This window comes from Paramisgurnus dabryanus, chromosome 9 (assembly GCF_030506205.2).
Source record: "Paramisgurnus dabryanus chromosome 9, PD_genome_1.1, whole genome shotgun sequence".
Classification (NCBI taxonomy): Eukaryota; Metazoa; Chordata; class Actinopteri; order Cypriniformes; family Cobitidae; genus Paramisgurnus; species Paramisgurnus dabryanus.
In genome coordinates, this window is record NC_133345.1 from 10844590 (window position 1) to 10864392 (window position 19803).

Sequence of the window (19803 nt, forward strand, 5' to 3'; positions counted from 1 at the left end):
GTGATTTGTTTTTACAAAAATTAAATATTTAGACGCAGACTTAAAGCACAGACAAATTTTGTAGCAAAAAAGGATTCAAAAACACAGCAGAAATGTAAAGTATCGGAAAAAAAGAGATATATGTATTATTAAAAATCTGATCTACTAAAATGTATCTTAATACGTTTTCATATTTAAATGTAATTTTAGGTGAGGCCAATAATGACAAAAAAGCTAAACAAAGCACTGAATATGGAAACACTTTTGTCAATAAGGGGCATTCTACCTAAAAAAATCCCTCTACAGTTGACTTGCAATTCCACAATGTAAACATTTTTCCACATTTTCAGTACCTATTCCTTGGTTTTTCCCTTGTCTGAACCTCCTTGGACTCAAAGTAATTGTAGTGTATGCAGCTATATTACTAATACTAACACTTAAAGTTTTACAAATTGTTTCTTGTGGCAACCAGACAAGATGAGACATCTATTTCTTAAAATTCTTTATTCATAAACTTGATGCAAGTTTACAAATTGTACTGTACATGGTCAAAATTACACTTACAATGGAAAAAAATAAATGCAATAAAACCAAAGCATGCTAACAGTGCATAACTCATTTTACCCCTCCCCACACACTTTGTATACAGTGGAGGAAACCAGGATCTCAAACCATCATATACAAAAAACCCACCATGCCTATTATCATAACTCAGAATGTATGATACCTGCAATAACACCACAACTTACTTGAGACAAGAAATGGATCCGTCAAGCCTTAAGACCTGAATAGGAATCAGTTTACAAATACTTTCCCCATTTGAAACACTCAAGGAGTTCTTCCTGAAAAATCAGATGGTGATATAATATGTGGATTTTGTGGGGTCTAGCATAATCTGTTATTGGTTACACCAGAACGAATCATGTGACAGTTTGCAATTTTCTGCATTAATGCATGGACTCAAACTATTGCTTGAAGTCAGAATGCCATTTTAAATTGACCTAAATAAAAAAAAAAAGTGAACCAGGCTTGTTTTGTCCTGTACATTACAGATGTATGGGCACAGCCTAACACTCCCCAGTGCATACAACAGCATTGCAAAACAGGATGCTGTAAACACAAGTACAGTGTCTAAACATTTAAGAACAACAACCAAGGAACAGAACAAACCAACTGCAGAAGCTCCAGGCTTGTCTATAAACAAATTGCATAAAGATATTAACACTAATGAAGGGCAAGAAACGTTCAGATTGCATCTCTAATAACTCCCATTGCTTTCTGAACAACTCCGTTTTGATGAGAAACTGGAATAAGGAATACTGGAGATAAAGGCGTGGAGGAACACAGCAGGACGGACTTAGGGTTTGCCAAAAACTAGACAGTTATATTCCGCTCATTAATTTCCTCCTTTTTAAGGCATTTTTGGTCACCTCCAAGGTTTCCCTATAGTAACTGCAATTAGGATTGATATTTAAACAACTTGATTTACAAAATCTGCCAGTTTGTTTTCCACTAAAAGGAAATGGTGGTCTTGCGAATTTATATGAGACCATCCATTTGATACTTCACTATGTGTCTGCGATAAGCGGGAAAAGCTTTCCCAAGAGAGCACACTGGCATAGCAGGGTGACATTAAGAGACTGATAAACAGGAATGATCTCTCTGATGCCATTACAATAACGGCACAGCCATACACGTGAACATCCATTCGCAAACAAAACTAAAGAAATCAAACAAAACAGCAGTAGTCATAGTGCATTCATAAAACCTGTGATAGGTATTTCTTTGTAAATCCATGTGTAATTTTTTCTTATTCTAGTAATGGACTATATTGTCTGCTTTAGGTTGCATGTCAGAAGTTCAGTCCATCTCTGGGGTTTTAATAAAACAATTCTTGAAAATATATCTTTACAGGTTTACTTGACTATAAGGATGCAGTCCAACTTGCCAGAATTGGTAATTTCTTTCAGTAAACAAACAAAAAAAAAAATCAACACTGAATGAAAATATGGTGCAACAAAAAAATGTTTCTTTCAACGATTAGATGCAGATCTTCACAAATAAAGTTGCAGACAGAATTTAACAAATTGGAAATCTCCATCACTCACTGTTATGTCACAGTTTCTATAGAGGTTTCTGTATGAGGACATATGAGCATCACGACGACACTGATCTGCTGGAATCATGTCTGAGATGACAAAAACATCCGAACAATTGGGACAAGTGGTCGCATAGCACAGGTTTTTCAGGTAGGTCGTATCTGACCAGAATCAACCTTTTTCAGTTTGAATATCCTGTTGAAATGTGATGGGTGATAAAGAGCCAGAGAGAGAGAGAGAGAGAGAGAAAGAGAGAACATGCTGGTGGGAGAGACCAGATAAGCATGTAGACATGATAAGGTGGGCTCCTCAGATCAGATCTCACGTTCTTCATTATTCACATAAAGTCTCCAATTAGCAGGATAGATGAGTGGGGATAAGAGAAAAAAAAAGTTCACCCCAGGATGATATTTTGTCCATGTTTGAATCCAGGATGCTTGTTGTTTACCCATCTTCTTTGGGTGGTGTATACCAGCCTGTGGAGATCATAGCATAGCAAGTTATAGACCAAACAAACTGGTTTGAAAACTTCATTGACAAAGATGCTCCCAAAACAAATCTGTCAAAGAATAGTAACATGCAATATGGACTATGGGGCGTTTTTGCAGAATGGAATTTACAAATGGAATTGCAAATTGCAAACGTGTTTACTACTTGTGGGTTTAAAAACTGTGACTTAATGTAAACGCAAATGCAAACTGTTTGCATTTCAGTTTACACGAACGTTCAATGTATGTCAAACTTCAAAAAGTCAATTTGCAATTGATTTTCCTATGTCTTTTGAGTTACGACATTTGATGTCTCTTCCAAATACAAACACTATTCTATAATCCCACCCCCAAAACTGTGATTGACAAGTTTATCCCCCGGCATTGGAAATGCAAAGGGGACTGCGATTTCATTTGAGTTTTGGCATTCTCTGTGCCCAACGCTAAAGGAAATGAAATAGCAAATTGTGAATTGCAATTGAGATTAAAATATGGCAAGGTCGTAACTCGAAAGACATAAGAAATTTAGCTTTTCCATTTGAAATTTGACATTATACGTTCGTGTAAGCGGAAATGCAAACAGTATGCAATTGCGCTTGAATTGAGTCACAGTTTTTACACTCACATGTAGGAAACGCAATTGCAAATACAATTTGCATTTCCTTTTTTTAATATTGTCTGCAAAACGCTCCATAACTGACACTACATTTGTCATGAGTACATATGCCTCCCTTGTTACAGCCCTTGCCAAACCTTTAAAATTTTTTTAAAAGTTATGGTGATAAGATATTAACAAAATGTAAATGAAAAGCCATTCACTTTAAATACTCATTTTAGAAAGGAAAAGTAACCCTAACCCATGCTGTGTGAAATTCTTACCATTCTTTTCATGGATTTGCACCAGTGATTTATATGACTGCTGTGCTCTGGCAAGATTGTACTGATTCTGAAATAGAAGAAAAGAACAACAAAACAGTAAATCAGTATGCGTGTTGTCATAGGATATATGAAATATATGATTTATATGTGATAGTCACATGAACACAAAGTTATTTACCTTATTGGCTCCAAATTGCACTCTTGCTTTTCCTTTGACTAAAGTGGCATTAATCTGCATGATAACAGACTCTATGGAATAGGCACTGCTCCAGCCCTGTGAAAACAAACCAAATTATTGAAATCAGTGGGTACTGTGGGTAGCTTCTTTTACATTTTTGGGTGAAGTCTCTCTTTAACAGAATCTCTAAAACCCTAAGTAGAGCTAAGCTAAAGGTATGGGTTCAATTGCCAGGGAACACACATAGTGATAAAACATACACCTTTAAAGCACTGTAAAGTCAATTTGGATAAAAGTGTCCTCCATATTCATAAATGTTAAAGCAACACTAAAGAGTTTTTGCTCTTTGCTCCCCCTACAGGTTGGAAGCGGAATTGTCCATTAGCATTGTCGTAAATAATTTAGCCTACTGCAGCAAAGCTGGCTCTGATTGGATTGTAGGTCTGCCGTAAAGCTAGATTTTGTAGTATTCACTCGAACTACAGGACCGTGACCCGACAGTTGGAAACTTCTTTAGTTCAGTTTTGGCCGATAGAGGGCTGCAAAGTGAATGTGAAATTGCCGTTCACCCTGTTTCAAGCGGATGAACGACTGAAACTTTTTTGGAAACGTTATTTTAAGGTAAAAAAACTCTTTGGTGTTGTTTTAATGTACATATTAGGTATTCTTGAAGAAGAGCGCAATGCAAATTAAACAGAACGTAACAGCAACCCGGAAAAAAAAACCCTGTAGTTCATTTTACAGGTAAAAAGATCATTTACATAGAAGTCTTAAGGAGGTTGCATACTGGGCAAGAAGCGCAGCACGTAGGACAACTTGCAGGTATTGCACACACCGGATATGCATATTCAATAGTGGGAGCTTAGTCAAGAGTCTACTTCCAGATGCAAAATTTGTGTTAGTAGCCCTTGTTAATCGTTAACGCTTTTGGAAAAATATGATGGTATTTAAAGTATGTGAGTGGCGTGGCAAGGATTAGAGAAGTGTCACTGTAAGGCGCCGTTGGTGTGTTTACATTCATAGAAAATGTGTTTAATTTTTAAATGCATGGTGGAACGCGTCCACTTTTTGTCCACTTCTCTAGAGTAGGGCAGCTCTCCGGATTTTGCCAAGTGGTTGATGTCCTCAGGGCAACATTATGTTGACCCTGGGACAACATTTCAATCAGTCAACCAATCAGATTCAGATATAAGTTTACAGTTTGTTTTAATTTAAATCTTACAACCAGGATTAGGTGTTTCTAGACCAATGCTTTCACTTATCATGTCCCTCTGAGTTTAGGGTTTGGATATGGTTAGGGTGGGTTTAGGTTTTATTAAGAAAAATGTTGTCCTTGGGTCAACACAATATGTTGCCCTAAGGACATCAACCACTTGGCAAAATCAGTTCGAGCAGAGTAGGGCAATAAATTTTTTTAGTTCTGACCTTGGGTGTTGTCTTGTCATTAAGTAACATTAGAAATTTACCTCAGGGAAAAAATCATAAATGTTTTATAGGACCCCTCATGTTTGAGAATGTAGTTGAAAAAAAAAAGAAGAAAAAAAAAAATCGCACAGCAATGATAAATCTAAATATTTCTCTAAAGTCTGTTAGCCAGAAACATACCTGTTTAGTAAGTAGCTCCATACACAAAGCTCCTCCACCAAGTACATAACTGAAAAAAATATTAAAGCAAGTTAACTTTTTAGAAAGCTTCAGCGCTTCACACCCGTTTAAATATATATTGAATAGTAATAGTCCTATTAATTGGCTTTTTTATTATTGGCATCGACCGATAACTCTTTCAATCGGCCAGTAAATTTCTCTATTACTACAATTTGTTGTGTGTAAGGAAAAGACACTCAAGTGTCACTTCACGTAAAGCCAAAGTCTGACAGACAGTAAAATGACCAATCATTATTCACATTTTTACCACTAATATTAAAAAATCTGCAAAATACTGCTTTATACTGGAACTGAATAATTTGCCTAGAATACTGGATGTATAATAAAGACTATACAAATCTGTTCATGTGTATAAATATGAAAATATTTATGGTTTTGCATGCAAATGTGACTAATGCAGCAGCTCAACTGGTTTTCAACGGTCACACCTCTCTTTCGCCACTGGCTTCAAGTTTAAAGTTTAAATCATTGCTGTTCGCATACAAATCGGCCAGTGGCTCTGTGCCGGCAGTGAATGAACAATGCCTTGTGGTACCATTACTAAAGGGCATAAAATCATTCACATTTAATACTCCTTGCTGGTGGAATTATAAATGTATAGATATGGACAAAAGTGTCTGCTAAATGCCTAAATGTAAAGGATTCAGAGAATACCTAAATGCTTACAAAACCACAAAAAAAGTTGTCAACTAAACAGGAATTAATATTAATATTTATACATACCAGGAGACAATAATAAAATCAGTAAATTTACATAGCAGTCTTACCCTCCAGACAGCACAGGAGAAACTACACGTACAAATGGGGGATCAAAGGGGAAATTATCCTGCAGACAAACAAAAAACATGTAACATTTTACTTGGACAAAAGACCAAACAAAGCATTTTTCCCCATTTGAAAACAGTAGCCACATGTTTTAAACAAGCAGCTGCTTGGGTGAACATCATGTGGGGTCTTTCCAAAACTGGGCACTGTTACTCACTTTGTATGAGAAGTTGAGGAGGATGTAATCCATTCCTTCTTTTTCCTTCAGCACCTGGAGGTCACTGTGCAGAGGACTGTCTGGATCCACCCTGAGCAGTCACACATCAGACATACTGTCAACTCAACGTTTTGCTTTGGATAACAGAGACCTATAAAACTTTTTACAGAAATATGACCAGAAAAACTGTCTGCTTACGTTCTTAGTTTTACATGCCACTCATACAGACTGTCATTGATGAGCTCGACCGAGTAAATTCCTGGAGAAGGAAGCACAGATCACACAAAGAATTGTATTGGTCATTACTTTTCATGTAAATCACAGCCGTCGTTGCATTCAGGCATTCGTACCATTTTTGTAACTCTGAGATCTGTAGATCTCCCTGAGTTCCTTCATGAGACGATCTGATGCTTGAACAGATCCTGAAACAGCACCCTACATAGAAATAATACAACAAAAAGAGACAAGAGAGAAAACATAAGAAGTCACGGCACAATGTGACCGTTTGCAAAAAAGTCTATAATTAAAAAACTATTACAATAAATTATAATTACACCAAGTAGTGTTAAGAGCCGTTCATATTATAATATATATAATATATAAAAAACTTTTAAAAATCATTTATAACAAAGGGAATAGCTGAGTTCACACCACAACTATAACGATATTGTTGGGATCAGTTTCTGAGCAATTTTTGTGAAATTGACTACGTAATGCTTTTTATTCTATTACATTTACGCCAAAAGGTAAGATATTAAATTACACAGATACTAGATTCACATAAATTCACATAATAAGCATAAAGTTATCGCTATTGTCCGGTAGTGTGGATGCTAATATAGTAATCGTTATAGTATTATAGTTATCATTATAATGTGAACAGCCCTTTACTCTTCAGTTCTTCTTTTGTATTTCATAGAACTAAATCATACATGTTTGGGACAAACTTAACTAAATGTGTTTTCACACAGTGACTTAACTAAACTCCACCTTGTTGGTGCTGGATTTACACTGCAGATCTTGATGCCCAATTCTGATTTGTTGACTATATCCGGATTTTTATTTATCATCTTTTAAAAGCAACTCGTATCTGATTACTGCATTTACACTAAACACTTGGCAAAACAATTCAAGGTAGACATACTGACCTAGAACAGCTTAAACCACTGAGGAAGTAAAACTGCACAATATGCAATGGACAAAGATAAAATTATTATACAATGTTTAAATACAAGATTATACAGCTTTATTTGTAACAAGACATTAAACTTCAGCATTACTCCACTAAGTGGAGAACTAATCCTCCATTGTGCTGCTAAGAAGAGTCATGTGAGCGAGTGGTGTCCACCTAAGTTGAGGTCATTTGCCAGCATTTCTTTTTCAATGATGTATAAGACACATCTTCAGACGGGAATATCCGAGCTGTCAGCTTACATTGCAAACGCGAATGCATGTATTCAATTTATATCCGATTAATTAACTCCACATATAAATGAGGCCTAAGACCCATCTGAAAATATCAAAATCTATGCACTTATTTCTTGCTTACATATTTTTGGGTCATGTCTGATTTGTGCCACGAGTTAAGTCACAGTTATGACAAAAATCTTTATTGCAGATTATTTATCTTGATATTGTAATAGCGATTATTATTGTAGATGAATAGACTTTACATTGAAATTTTGAAATGTTTTCTTCACTTTCTGTAAAGCAGCTGCGTGGTAAATTCTAAACATCCAAAACAAAATAATATAATGCAAAACACAAATAATTATAAGAGTTAGGTTATGAGTAAAAAATCCAAAACAAATGGCACGTCACATGTGAGAGATTCATATCTAATTTATATATAATCAGAAAAAAGTTCATACCCAAATAAATAATAATAATAATAATAAAATACTGATGTCTATGGTACACAAAAGGTAGAATGGTATGTTAGTGAGTGACAGCCTTAACTTTAATTATATGAAAAACAGATGCAATTAAAGTAAATGTTAACTGAGGCAGTCTGAAAATGATGGGGAATTTGGGTAATTATCTTAAGGGCACCAGTCCTTATTAAATATGAGTATAAAGATTACTATGACTGTAAATTAGTTTTACCCCTATATTAGTATTGAAATTATGTGTATTATTCAATTATGAGGATTTCTGTTTTAATAAAGTGTCTTTATTTCACCCCCCAAAACCCCAAAAGCATAAGAAAAGTTACCTTACCGAATGAGCACTTACATTCAAGTGGTCCTGCCTCTGGTTCTTCCGGATCTTCTCTAGGATGGCCAAGTTTTCCTTCTCAATCCCATCATCCTCTGACTTCTTCCCATCCACAGGGTCCTCCTCTTTCATCTCATAGTGATCAAGATCCTCAATGTCCTGCTGACGGAGCACATACAAAAACAGGACGTAAAAGAAGAGACAGATGAGAAGAGTGTGATGAGCACAATACTTTACACGTAGAAGAATACAAGTTTGGAGGCATTTATGTCTGTATAATTATCTAAAATGAGAAAAAAAATATATAAACCTCTTCTTCCTCTTCCTCCTCTGAGGTCACATCATCTGTGGTCCCAAGCTAGAAAGTCGACAAAACATTTACAGTCAACATCAAATCAAATTTGAGAGGTTACAGAAAAATCATCTGCTATTGTGCTTACAAGGAGAACTTTTAAGAAACATTCAGCAGATCTTGCATAAACACCAGTACATGATGAGCAGATGTCACCAAGCTCACCAATAATGACTCAAAAATAGCATATCAGTACTGGATTGTTAATAAGTCAAGGTCAAAATAATGCATACCTTTCTGTCCTGGTTTACAGGACCAGTGGGAAGGGGCTGGTCCAGCATTTCTACATCAGGGTGTTGTGGAAGATTGTAGAGGCGGCACAGATCACAAATCAACCTCTTTAACTGCTGCAAAAGCTGCAATAACAAATACAGCATCAGCAGCAACATCACAGACAGTTGCATGGTTCTCTCATCTAGTTTTTCAGCAATGACTGGAAATTATTTTTTCAAAAAGCTTTGGAATTAAAATTTTAATTATTATTTTGCTTAAATGTTATCTATAACATTGGCATGATATTTGAATGCAAAAAAAAGAAAAAAATATCACTTTCACTACAGAAATGACATTTGCATGAATTTCCCACAAACGTATCCAAGCCTAAAATGCAAATCAACTTTTTCAAATATTGTTACTTTTCTGTGAGCGTGGGAACTCTATAGTTCTTCAGCAACCCTCAGAGCAGTTTCACAAAGCCCCTTGCATTGCATTTTGAAGCATTACTAGCACATATGATGTATCAATCTCATAACAAAATTTGGTTGCCTTTGTTGGGTTTGAATAACAGGGTTTAATGGGTAATTTGTGCACAAGAGAAACACAGAACCAATCGTCTTTCAATCTGCTGAGGACAGCCTCGGTCACAGAGCTGCAACAAACGTAAATACAATTTCACTTGCATGTAGGGATGCTTAACGATTAATCACGATTAATCGTTAGCAGAATAAAAGTTTTTGTTTACATCATATATATGTGTGTGAACTGTGTATAATAACTTTGTATAAATAAATGTACACACATGCATGTATATGTTTTAGAAATGTTTACATGTGTATATACATTTGTATATTTATGTATAATTTATATTATATATAAATATAAATACTTAATATATACATTTTTTTCCTTAAAATTATACATGAATGTGTTCATATTTATATATATACATATTTATTATACACAGTTTACACACATATGTGATGTAAACAAAAACTTTTATTCTGCTAACGATTAATCGCGATTAATTGTTTAGCATCCCTACTTGCATGTAACACATACCTGACATCAGCTCACACATGAAAATGAATAAGGCTTCACAGGTCCAGGAGGTAACAGCCACAGGGCCAATCTGACAGCTTGGCTATGTGGCATCACACCTCAGTTTGTTTAATAAATATATTAAAACAACCTGCTAGTAATCTGCAGTGTTTGCCTCGCCTAAAACAACTTGATGAGTTACATGTAAACCAAAAATAAATAAACATAATGTGTCGGCGGTTACAGTGACTGACAGCTAATTTGGAGTTATGTTTAAGATGATTGAAAGCACTGAATCACTACATTGTTTACTTGACTTGAGTTTACTAAGTTAAGTTTACCTAAATTTGCTTGGGGGATAACATGACTTAAAGACTTAAAACAAGCTATGTGTAGGACAGATGCGCATGTGTTTCTTGGACATAGCAATGTTCACATTTTCCACATTTAAACAGAGGTCTAATGAGAGTTAACCAAATCTGGTGTCAAGGCTCACTGCAAAACAGTAAGAACAAATCTGTTTTTACAGACTAATGATACTTTATAGTTGCACTTAGAAATCAGTTCTCCCAAAATGAAAACTTTATCCACACAATTCCTACGCCCCATGGCACTTTGCGCGAATTATGGGCGTGACTTCTGGCGCATACTGTTACTGAACCAGAACCGGCATTTTCCATGATGATTATGGTCATAATTTCATGTATGAGCCAGTGTGAGGATGAAATTAACAAGTGTCCTGATACATCATATCTGTCTTCAATGCGCAAATATAAAATCACAGAGACAAACCAGTATCTCTACAGTGGGACAGTCAGTCGAGTGTTTAATACATGGAATATACAGAGACTTCTTGTTTTTAACCTTTTCAGGTGATGGTTTAAAATGTCACAACTGTCCCTCCGGTGTGAGTGAGTTTTTTTTTTTTTTTAATCAAGCTTTACGCGATCCAACAGGAGCAGTAAATTATGCTTCTCATTCAACACATTGTAAGTTATTTAAACAAAACATAATAAACATATTAAACTACTATTACATGTTTTCAGTATTGTTTTTGCTTTAAGGAAATATTATTATGCAGTAGATAAGACAAGAGCTTATGAAATTATTTGCTTATTTAAAAAAAATTTATTTAAAACATAACAAAAGTACGCAAACACGTCACAAACTATTATAAACATTAACTAATAAGCAGTTAATGTCGAATATATTCTGCACTGTAATCTCATTTTTGTAATAATATATAGTAACAGAATAAATAAACCAGCTAAATCAGCATATTTTTATCAGCATAGTTGTTTTTGAATAATTATTGTATTTATTGTTCACTATCAGTTTCTATGACAGGTTTTACTGGATGGATGTATGGATACAGTTAATAGATGCAGGTGCACCACATACACATTCAGTTCTTGTTCGTGTATTATAGTTAAAACAAATGTGTTGTAGAGATTTACTGCATTTGTATCATCTTTTATGCCAACCCCTAACTGCACAAATTATGCCGGTCTTCCTGGATTTCATAATTAAGCATTAAAATGCCAGTAAAAACGGCACACTCGTATCCCTCGCAATAGGACTACCATTAGCTGTAGTGGCTCACCGGAAGTTTTACCCACATGAGCTCAAAGATGGCGGCGCCCACATTTACATCAAGAATAAGGTGGACAAATCACACAAAAAGAGGCATAGAGATTTTATCTCTTTTCCGAATAACGAAACCATACAAGCTATCAAACATCAAAGGAGTAGTTCATAAAACTTATGCATGAAGGATCTGACCCAAATTGTTTTCATTGCACAGTAAAGAGCTGTGCTGTCAATTTGCTAAACTTAAGAACAACAATTACAGCTTAAATACAAGCAAGAATATATGACAAGTTACTTAGTTTTGAAGTAGAACAGAGTCTACATTTTATGGTCATGGCAGGTAAAAGCTCAATAATTACAATTATGCATGATATGCATTAAGGCAGATGCTATGGTCCAAAGTGACTTGCAGTGCATTCAGTATGTGTTTTAATTGGATCAAACCCAGGACCTTTGTATGGCTACAGCTCAATTGACAGATCACTGCGTAAATATACATTTAATCAGGCTGAAGTCTAAATTTGCTCTCCGACAACACATAGAGCAGACAGAAACAAAGCCTTAGCATGAAAAGCTCAAAAGGCTATGTGTGTTATCAAGCTCTACCTACAGCCAGGTATGAGTCAGCCCACTTCTGAAGAGTGTGTGGTAATAATCCTGTGGGCTTTGCTGAATGGTGGAAACTCATATTACACTATTTTGTCTGTTGTGTAATCTCCTCAATTACAGTGTAGCTTGGGTTGTAATTACTATTTAGCGCTTTCAAAAGCATCATGATTACAACACCTGTATATATTACATATATATATTACAAATGATTTAAATTGCTGTTACACAGAACTTCAAAAATTTGCCATCAAAAAGGTCGAATATGACACTCTCCTACCAAATTGTGAGCATAAGATGACATGGAAATCTGTATCTCTTTCAAAAATCTTGCTTTATTGATCATGTTTGAGAAAACTGGAACTTACCACTGTACTGCCCTTCCTGACATCCTCAAGACGCTCTAATACTTGAGTCAGACTGGGGTCATCGGAGTCCACAAACCATATTGGGGGTGTTAAGGGGTATGATTCCTGGAAAATAAGATGGCAATTAATGGTCAGTTTTAAAAGTGGTGGAGTCTAGGGGTGTTTATCGTCACAGATCGCAGGATTTAATTTGGCTATGATTATTATGTCGAAACTCAATTCGGTATCACAATGCATAACAATGTGTTGAACCTCAATTTTAATATTACTGATAGGCAAGTATGTTTCCCTCTCATTTCCCACACTTTTACAGTTGGAGCATCCTCTCATTTTTCTTGTCAAATCTCCACATTTAAGCTCCAGCTTCTATTTGCTTCTTTGATAAGGCGCATATGCATTGTGACGATTGAGCGCTTTATGTCCTAAATAACTTTCAACAGCCATCCAAGTTTAAAAATATAAAATGTGCTTCACAGAGAGACAGAGAGCGAGAGCAACACACATGCACACTGCTATATTAATTAGGGATGGGCATGATTAATCGACGATCGATAATTGATCGTTAAGAATTTAGTCGATGACGTTAATTTGTTATTGATTAATCGAATACTTCTTTTATCTAATGCAGGTTGCGTTGCCTAGCGTAGCGTGGGTCTTGAAGCAATTAAATGAATTTCACTGTGTGGCAGCAATTCAACATTTTACCACCAGGGTGCAATATTTGACACCATACTCCGTTATCTGTGACCTTCCGTTTTGATTTCAAAAAAATAATAATGAAGAGGTCATGATTTTTTGGAACAAATGAGGTCTTTGTTTAAGAATGCGGCTCGCAGCTGCAGGTTCCGCTGCTTTAGAGCACCGCATATTCAAGCGCATATATGTTCCGTATGTCTAACTAAATGTAGTTTAACTGTCTGCCACAAGTTGATCTTGTAATAAAGGTCTCATGGAGGGAAACACGCTGTGTTTTTGTATTCAACATTTTTTAATTATAAAAGTTAAATAATTATTTTTTCATTATAAAAATATTAATGATTAATCGATAGTCGATCGTTAATTCTCCCGACAATCGACTAAAAAAATTTAATCGAATGCCCATCCCTAATATTAATAATCAATTATTTGTTTTTATGCATCGATGCAGTAATTGTTCACATCCGTATCACAATGGATCATAAAAGTGATTATATTCACCAGCCATAGTGGGGTCACATTGCCTATAATGATACTGCAGAAACTGTACAGTGAGAAGGCTGAATAAATTTGTGTCTTTTAATCTTAAAACTTTTTAAACTCTAAAATTTTTTGAAGGTTTATTAGATTTTTTAAATTAATTTTGTAGACAAATGTACGCTGCATATTAATATTTTTACTAATGTTAAAAGCATCCTTTACTACATTTAACCTGATTTTCCTTTCCAGGAGAAACCCGAGAGAAAATAATGTCCATGACAGCCATCTGTTCGGATGTTTAGCTCAGATTGTCTTGTAATATGTGGGGTTTTATCAAATAATACACCTCCCAATCTACTCTCAAACAAATCCATGATATCAAACATGTTTGATATTTAGGATTTTAAATCTGGAAGATTACATCAGTACTTTAACATGAGCCAACAAGAGACATAGGTGAATGTCAGATCATTTGAAAACAAACTGCTCTACGTGTCTGACAGACAGTGGAGATGAAGAAACAGCTTGTGGACACAACACGACTGGCTGAATAACGCATCTGTGAAAATTATGACGGATCAGTCAAAAACAAGAGCTGAGGAAAAAACGCCTAGGTTTTTTTGTGCTAGCAATTGCAAACATTAAAAAGAATAATAAATCTGTTGCAATCTCCATTTGTTTACATCCGCTTCCTCTTAAGGTCACCTGAAATACTTCCTCTGGCATGATAATAATATCTTGTAGTGATCTTTAAAACTAGTAGTGTGAGCATGTTTTAGATTTGAGAAAAGAAAATATTTCAAGACTCTTCTTAAATGTGTGCTAGCGCAATCCAGATTTCATAATCTGCCAGAAGATCCAGTAGTGTGAGCCCGGACTAAGGGTATTTTCAGACCTGATCGATTGCTTTGTTTGGAAACCGGTTGTTAAAGGGCTAAAAAATTGCAATTTTATATTGGTTCGGTTTGCATTCACAAGGGAATATTTCCAAAAGAAACAGACTTTGTTAATACAAGTCACGTGCAAGTAAACCCTCCTTTAATTGGTCAGAGTGCATCTATTTATTTTCCAGGATTGACAGACAGCAGATTTAGGGGATTATTGTGTGGCTTTTTTGGTAACAGTGGTTATATTACTTCATTATTGTGAGCAGGAATCAAAACTTAGGCAAGGCAACATTGTTGCCATGTACCCATTGCGGACAAGAGCAATTTGAAGGCATTTTAAAGGGAACAGGTGTGCTTTCGTTTTGAATGGTGTTGATGTGCTCACCAGAATTTGTCACCAAAGAGCAATCAGGGATGTTCGTGGTTAAATATGCAATAAGACAGCCTTGGTCCGTTGGGTCGGATTGTTTTCACACTTATACCGAACCGCTCTAGAGTTTGTTTGCAATCAGGCTGAGACCACCTTGTTCACGCGGTCTCAGAGCAGTTGTTTTGTTGTGGATCCGAGCGTGATTGCGGTGTTCACATATGCCTAAACTAACTGAACCAAGAGAGAAAACACACCAGGTTCTGAAACAAAGGCTCAGGTCTGAAAACACCCTAAAGGTACATTCACATTATACGCAACTTTGTCGCTGTGTGTCACTCGTCTCTGTCAAAAGAGGCATTTTTAAATCTGGTTGCATTCACATTAGCAGCGACTAGCAGTAGCAGAGCGACGCAATTGCACTGATTTCAATGGAAGCTCGGCTGCATCCGGTGACACAAGCGACAGTGACCAGTAGCGACCAAATGGGCGTGTCCAGTCACGCGACAAAGTTGAGAAAAGTTTAACTTTATGCAAATTATGAGCTACTTTCTGGATCGACTACCAATGAGAACGAAGCAGTGGAGTTCACATCATCCGTCACTCACCAATTACTTGAGTGGACGTTACTCATTTGTTTATGACAACCAAATTTAGACACGCCCCCTAACAACCTTTTTAAAAGAGGCGAGCGACAGTAAAAGCTTCTTTACAGACATGGTAGCTGTTACAAAACAATATAATAAGCAATATCCCAATTAGCTATCCCATAAAGTTAATGCTTATGTGGACTATAATTTTAAAACATGAAAAATTGCAATAATTAAAAATGACCAGGTGTTAAAGCTCATCAATCCCATAGTAAAACACGCAATCCAGAAAATCTCAACAGAGCAACAAAACATGAAGTAGGGGAGAGCGGGGCACAAAGTAACGCTTTTTGGCTTTGCCTCTATCATTCAAAAGATTTGATTAATTTAAAGTTACATTAATAATTTTTTACACAATCATCACACACATCTTAATCCAAAACAAGTGAACACTTAAAAGTTTGTTTGTAGGACCTAACAATTACAATGGACTGAAAGTGACAGGAGTGCAAACGTTACAACTTACCCCATAGGTGGGGTTCATTGTAACAAACAGAGGGTTTTGTTGTAACACCTGTTAGAAAATGTTTAAGCACAAATAATTCAATAAAATTCTGTCTATATACTAAAGGTGGAATTGTTTATATATCTGCCTATACTAGATAAATATCCACACATCCATCCAAACATAGTCCTTCATCTAACCGTCCTTGTATTATGCAACATAATTGTCAGTTATTTCACCTGATATTGTATTAACAGTTATCAATTTTTTTTTATAGTTTGTATATTGTTTCATTGTATTAACATTGTATACCTGAGGCTTAATTTTAACAGTGTGTTAAAATGTCTTAAAACTTTACACAAATTCACAAGAGATCATCTTCTGATAGTAAGAAAAAAGACCAAATGCACAGATTGCTCGGCCCTGTAGAAATATGTAAGGTAGCTGTGTTACAATTAACCCCGTGTAAGTTTGTGTCCCGCTCACCCCTACTGTACACTGACATATTTATTGGGGAGAAAGCAATCCCTATGATCTATATATACAATCAAAAAGCTCCCACAGAAAAACAAAAACGTTGTTCTGGTCAAATAAAAAATGTGTTAGGAATAAATGTTATTTTTATGCTGGTAAAGTATAGTGCAGAAGGTCACTAACTGATGCACATTTAAATATGAAAATAAAAAAACTAAATTTCTAGCCATTTGAATGTACATTAGCTTATTTGCTACACTGTATGGTGTTTGTTAAAAAGCAGTTTACAGTAAGTCATCTGTTATACAGTAACAATGATGACAAAAGATAGGGATTTCTCTTAAACTGGGTGCTGCCTGCCTAGACTGCCTTTTGGGCATTACAGGACAGTCAGCTCAGCTGCATACGCCCACTCGTGCCCAAAAATGTTTGTCTAAAAAGGCAGGGCACAGGGTTTAAAACACTGAGCCGTGGAGTGAATGTGTGTTAATTTCACGTCAATGCCGCTCTCACGCAACAGAAAATGGCATCCGGAAATTAGAAAAACAACGACAGCAAAATTGGGTCAATAATGATAGTTAAAGTACACACTTTTTATCCAACTGACTTCCAACTATAGACCTTATACAATTGAATCGTCATGTTATTAATATTAATCCAGCCAGATACAGTGAGCATGACGTGTTTACATATCAATACAAAGAAATGAAAGCATTCTGGTGATGCTTACCAACATAAACCCAATTCAAAGCGATGTGTTTGTTTAGTCATTGTAATAAGGGCAAGAATTAACCGGGAATTTACTTGTGGTTCAGATTTGAAGTTATCTAACCACCGGATCCTACCTAGGGATCTGTGCTGCCTACCTAGGGACTACAACGCGCCCACAAATGTAGGTAGGTCCCTAGGTTTCGAGGCTGTTGTTGTGTTATTTTTTAAAAGATGACTTGGAGCTGGGATTTTTCTCTCATACCGTGATGTTGCAGTGAATAATAAGCAGCTTCTCTCCGGTCACGTTAAACTGGCAGCTCAGCTCATCCGGCTTCCAATCGATGATCCTGAAGCGCTCGTGGTTCGGATCGAAAATGGACTCCAAAAACTTCAGCTCAGCCTTCAGTCCCGAAACCGACATCTTCCACTACTCATCTCCGGCGATTGGGAGGTAGAGAAGGAAAAGCAGAGACAGAAATAGACAAAAGAATGAGAGATGCGCAGTTAAAATCAACGATGTTTTTCTCTCGCTGAAGGCCACCAGCTCTGGATGCTTTTTCCGCCTGTGTTTTTATGGATGTCAATGCAGAAATAAAGCCTTTAATACATCTAGCAAGCCTCCCGTGGCTGTCCCATGTTTTAACTAATCTGTCTAAACAGTTTAGAGCGCAGATTTTGGGATTAATGTGGCACAAATGTAGATGTATACGCAGGCTCTTGTGTGTATACGGCTGAGCGGAAGCTTTTTTCTCTTTGGGGTTTAAAGATGGAGGTACGACTGGAGGACCCGCAGTCCCAGCATGCACTGCGCACGGGGAAAACAACATTGAGATGTAAATTATAAATGTAATAAAAGTCCAAAACATTTAAATAAATTAAATTACAGATTAATTGGAAAAATACAATGAATACAAAAATGTATTGTGTTTCAAGCCTTTGCTAACACTAGAAAAAAGTCTGGGAAAGTTAATGCTTAAAATTGAAATAAATTGTTTTTTAATTACAACTATGCTTAAAAAAATAAGGATAAACAACTTAAAATATATATATTTGTGTTTGTTTATCCTTATTTTGTTACGCATAGTTTAAAACACGGAATATACAGTGTTTTTAATAAAATTACATGATGGACATAGGAAACACGAATGTCCAGGCAGTAAGATAGGAGACTCTAAAAAGTGAGCGGACAAGCGCGAAGGTCAGTGAAAATCGTTAACAAGGTAATCAAAGTTACAACTCTAAACTCTAATTGATATATAAAATTGATAAACCTCCGTGAAAACAAGTAAAATGCTACCTGTCACGTGCGAGCTGTATTTACAAACTAAGGAAAACTAGAAAGTTGTCCCAGAAACAGAAACCTTAAAAGTAGCAGTAGCTTTAATTTCATTAAATTAAATAATTATTAAATATTGAAACAGATAGCATCCCATTTTTATGCATTTAAGTTTACTTCTCACGTCACTTCCAAGATATTCCACTAGCGGGAGCTATGCGCCCATATAAAGCATTTTTATATGGTGACATTATACAAAATAAATAAAATAAATAAATAAATGCCAGGGGTAAAAATAAATAAATATCACTTCAATTTGAACAATATCATACGAATGACACACTGACACAATTTTAAGGGCTTTGGAGTTGCTGGAGTCAATGAGCGTGCCCGGTCCTTAAAGAAAAATAGGGCTTAGCACCCTGAAATTTACATGTGTAAATAAAGCATATATATATAAAACTGTAATAAAGAAAAGCATATAAGGATATACAGAATTCAAGTTGTGTATGTGCATTCCCAGAAAATATGAGATATTCTTCAGCATCACAAAATGAACATTGTGAGTTGAAAACTTTAAAATGTTGTTTTAAAAAAATCAATTAACTAATTAATTATCTTTTATATCACAGATTTGTTTTATCAGGTTGTCTCCAGTTTTCATAGTAGCATTTAATCATGGTGTTTATCTCCTGTTATCACTAAAATATCTGTCTGCCACAGACCAATGTGAATTTACTTAACAGCTCAAGGTGATATGGATGAAAATGTGACTTAAATACTGTCATACCAGACATTTTTGCGCCTGAAATACTTTTTAGTGATTATTTTTCACAGCGTGTCTTCAACAAATCCTTGAAGGCTGTAATTTTTAATGTCAAAAGATGGTTTGCACTGCATGTTGCAAGCTGTTAGCAAATCTGATCCTGTGAGTCTTTTTTAAAACACAGAAAAGGCCATACTGTATTTTACTTCACTGGTGTAAAATGAACACGATCACAGCATATTGTTTGTTTACAGTATTTTATTAGGTCAACAAGGTCTAGTTTGCTCAGTCCTGTATGGTTTCCAGCACTTATGTGTCCAATCTTGAATAACAAAACAAGAAAAATGTATTACCTGATTAAAAAAACAACCACCATGCAACACGCTGGGAA

At 35.7% G+C, this 19803-nt stretch overlaps 1 protein-coding gene across 4 annotated transcripts; it reads right to left on the minus strand.

Moving 5' to 3' along the window:
- Positions 1 to 468: 468 nt before the first annotated feature.
- Positions 469 to 18155, minus strand: ube2q1 (ubiquitin-conjugating enzyme E2Q family member 1). Of its 4 annotated transcripts, none has more exons than XM_065279284.2 (13): positions 17633 to 18155; positions 12661 to 12765; positions 9073 to 9195; positions 8798 to 8845; positions 8506 to 8646; positions 6621 to 6705; positions 6469 to 6529; positions 6271 to 6361; positions 6056 to 6114; positions 5229 to 5277; positions 3624 to 3719; positions 3446 to 3512; positions 469 to 2554 (listed from the first exon to the last, which is right to left on the minus strand). In XM_065279284.2, exons 1-13 carry the CDS (start codon positions 17789 to 17791, stop codon positions 2523 to 2525), a joined length of 1116 nt encoding a protein of 371 aa, XP_065135356.2. In that variant the 5' UTR covers positions 17792 to 18155; the 3' UTR covers positions 469 to 2522. The 4 variants fall into 4 exon arrangements, with proteins under 4 accessions (XP_065135356.2, XP_065135354.2, XP_065135355.2 ...); XM_065279282.2 differs by having other exon boundaries at positions 8491 to 8646; XM_065279283.2 differs by having other exon boundaries at positions 8506 to 8649.
- Positions 18156 to 19803: the final 1648 nt, after the last annotated feature.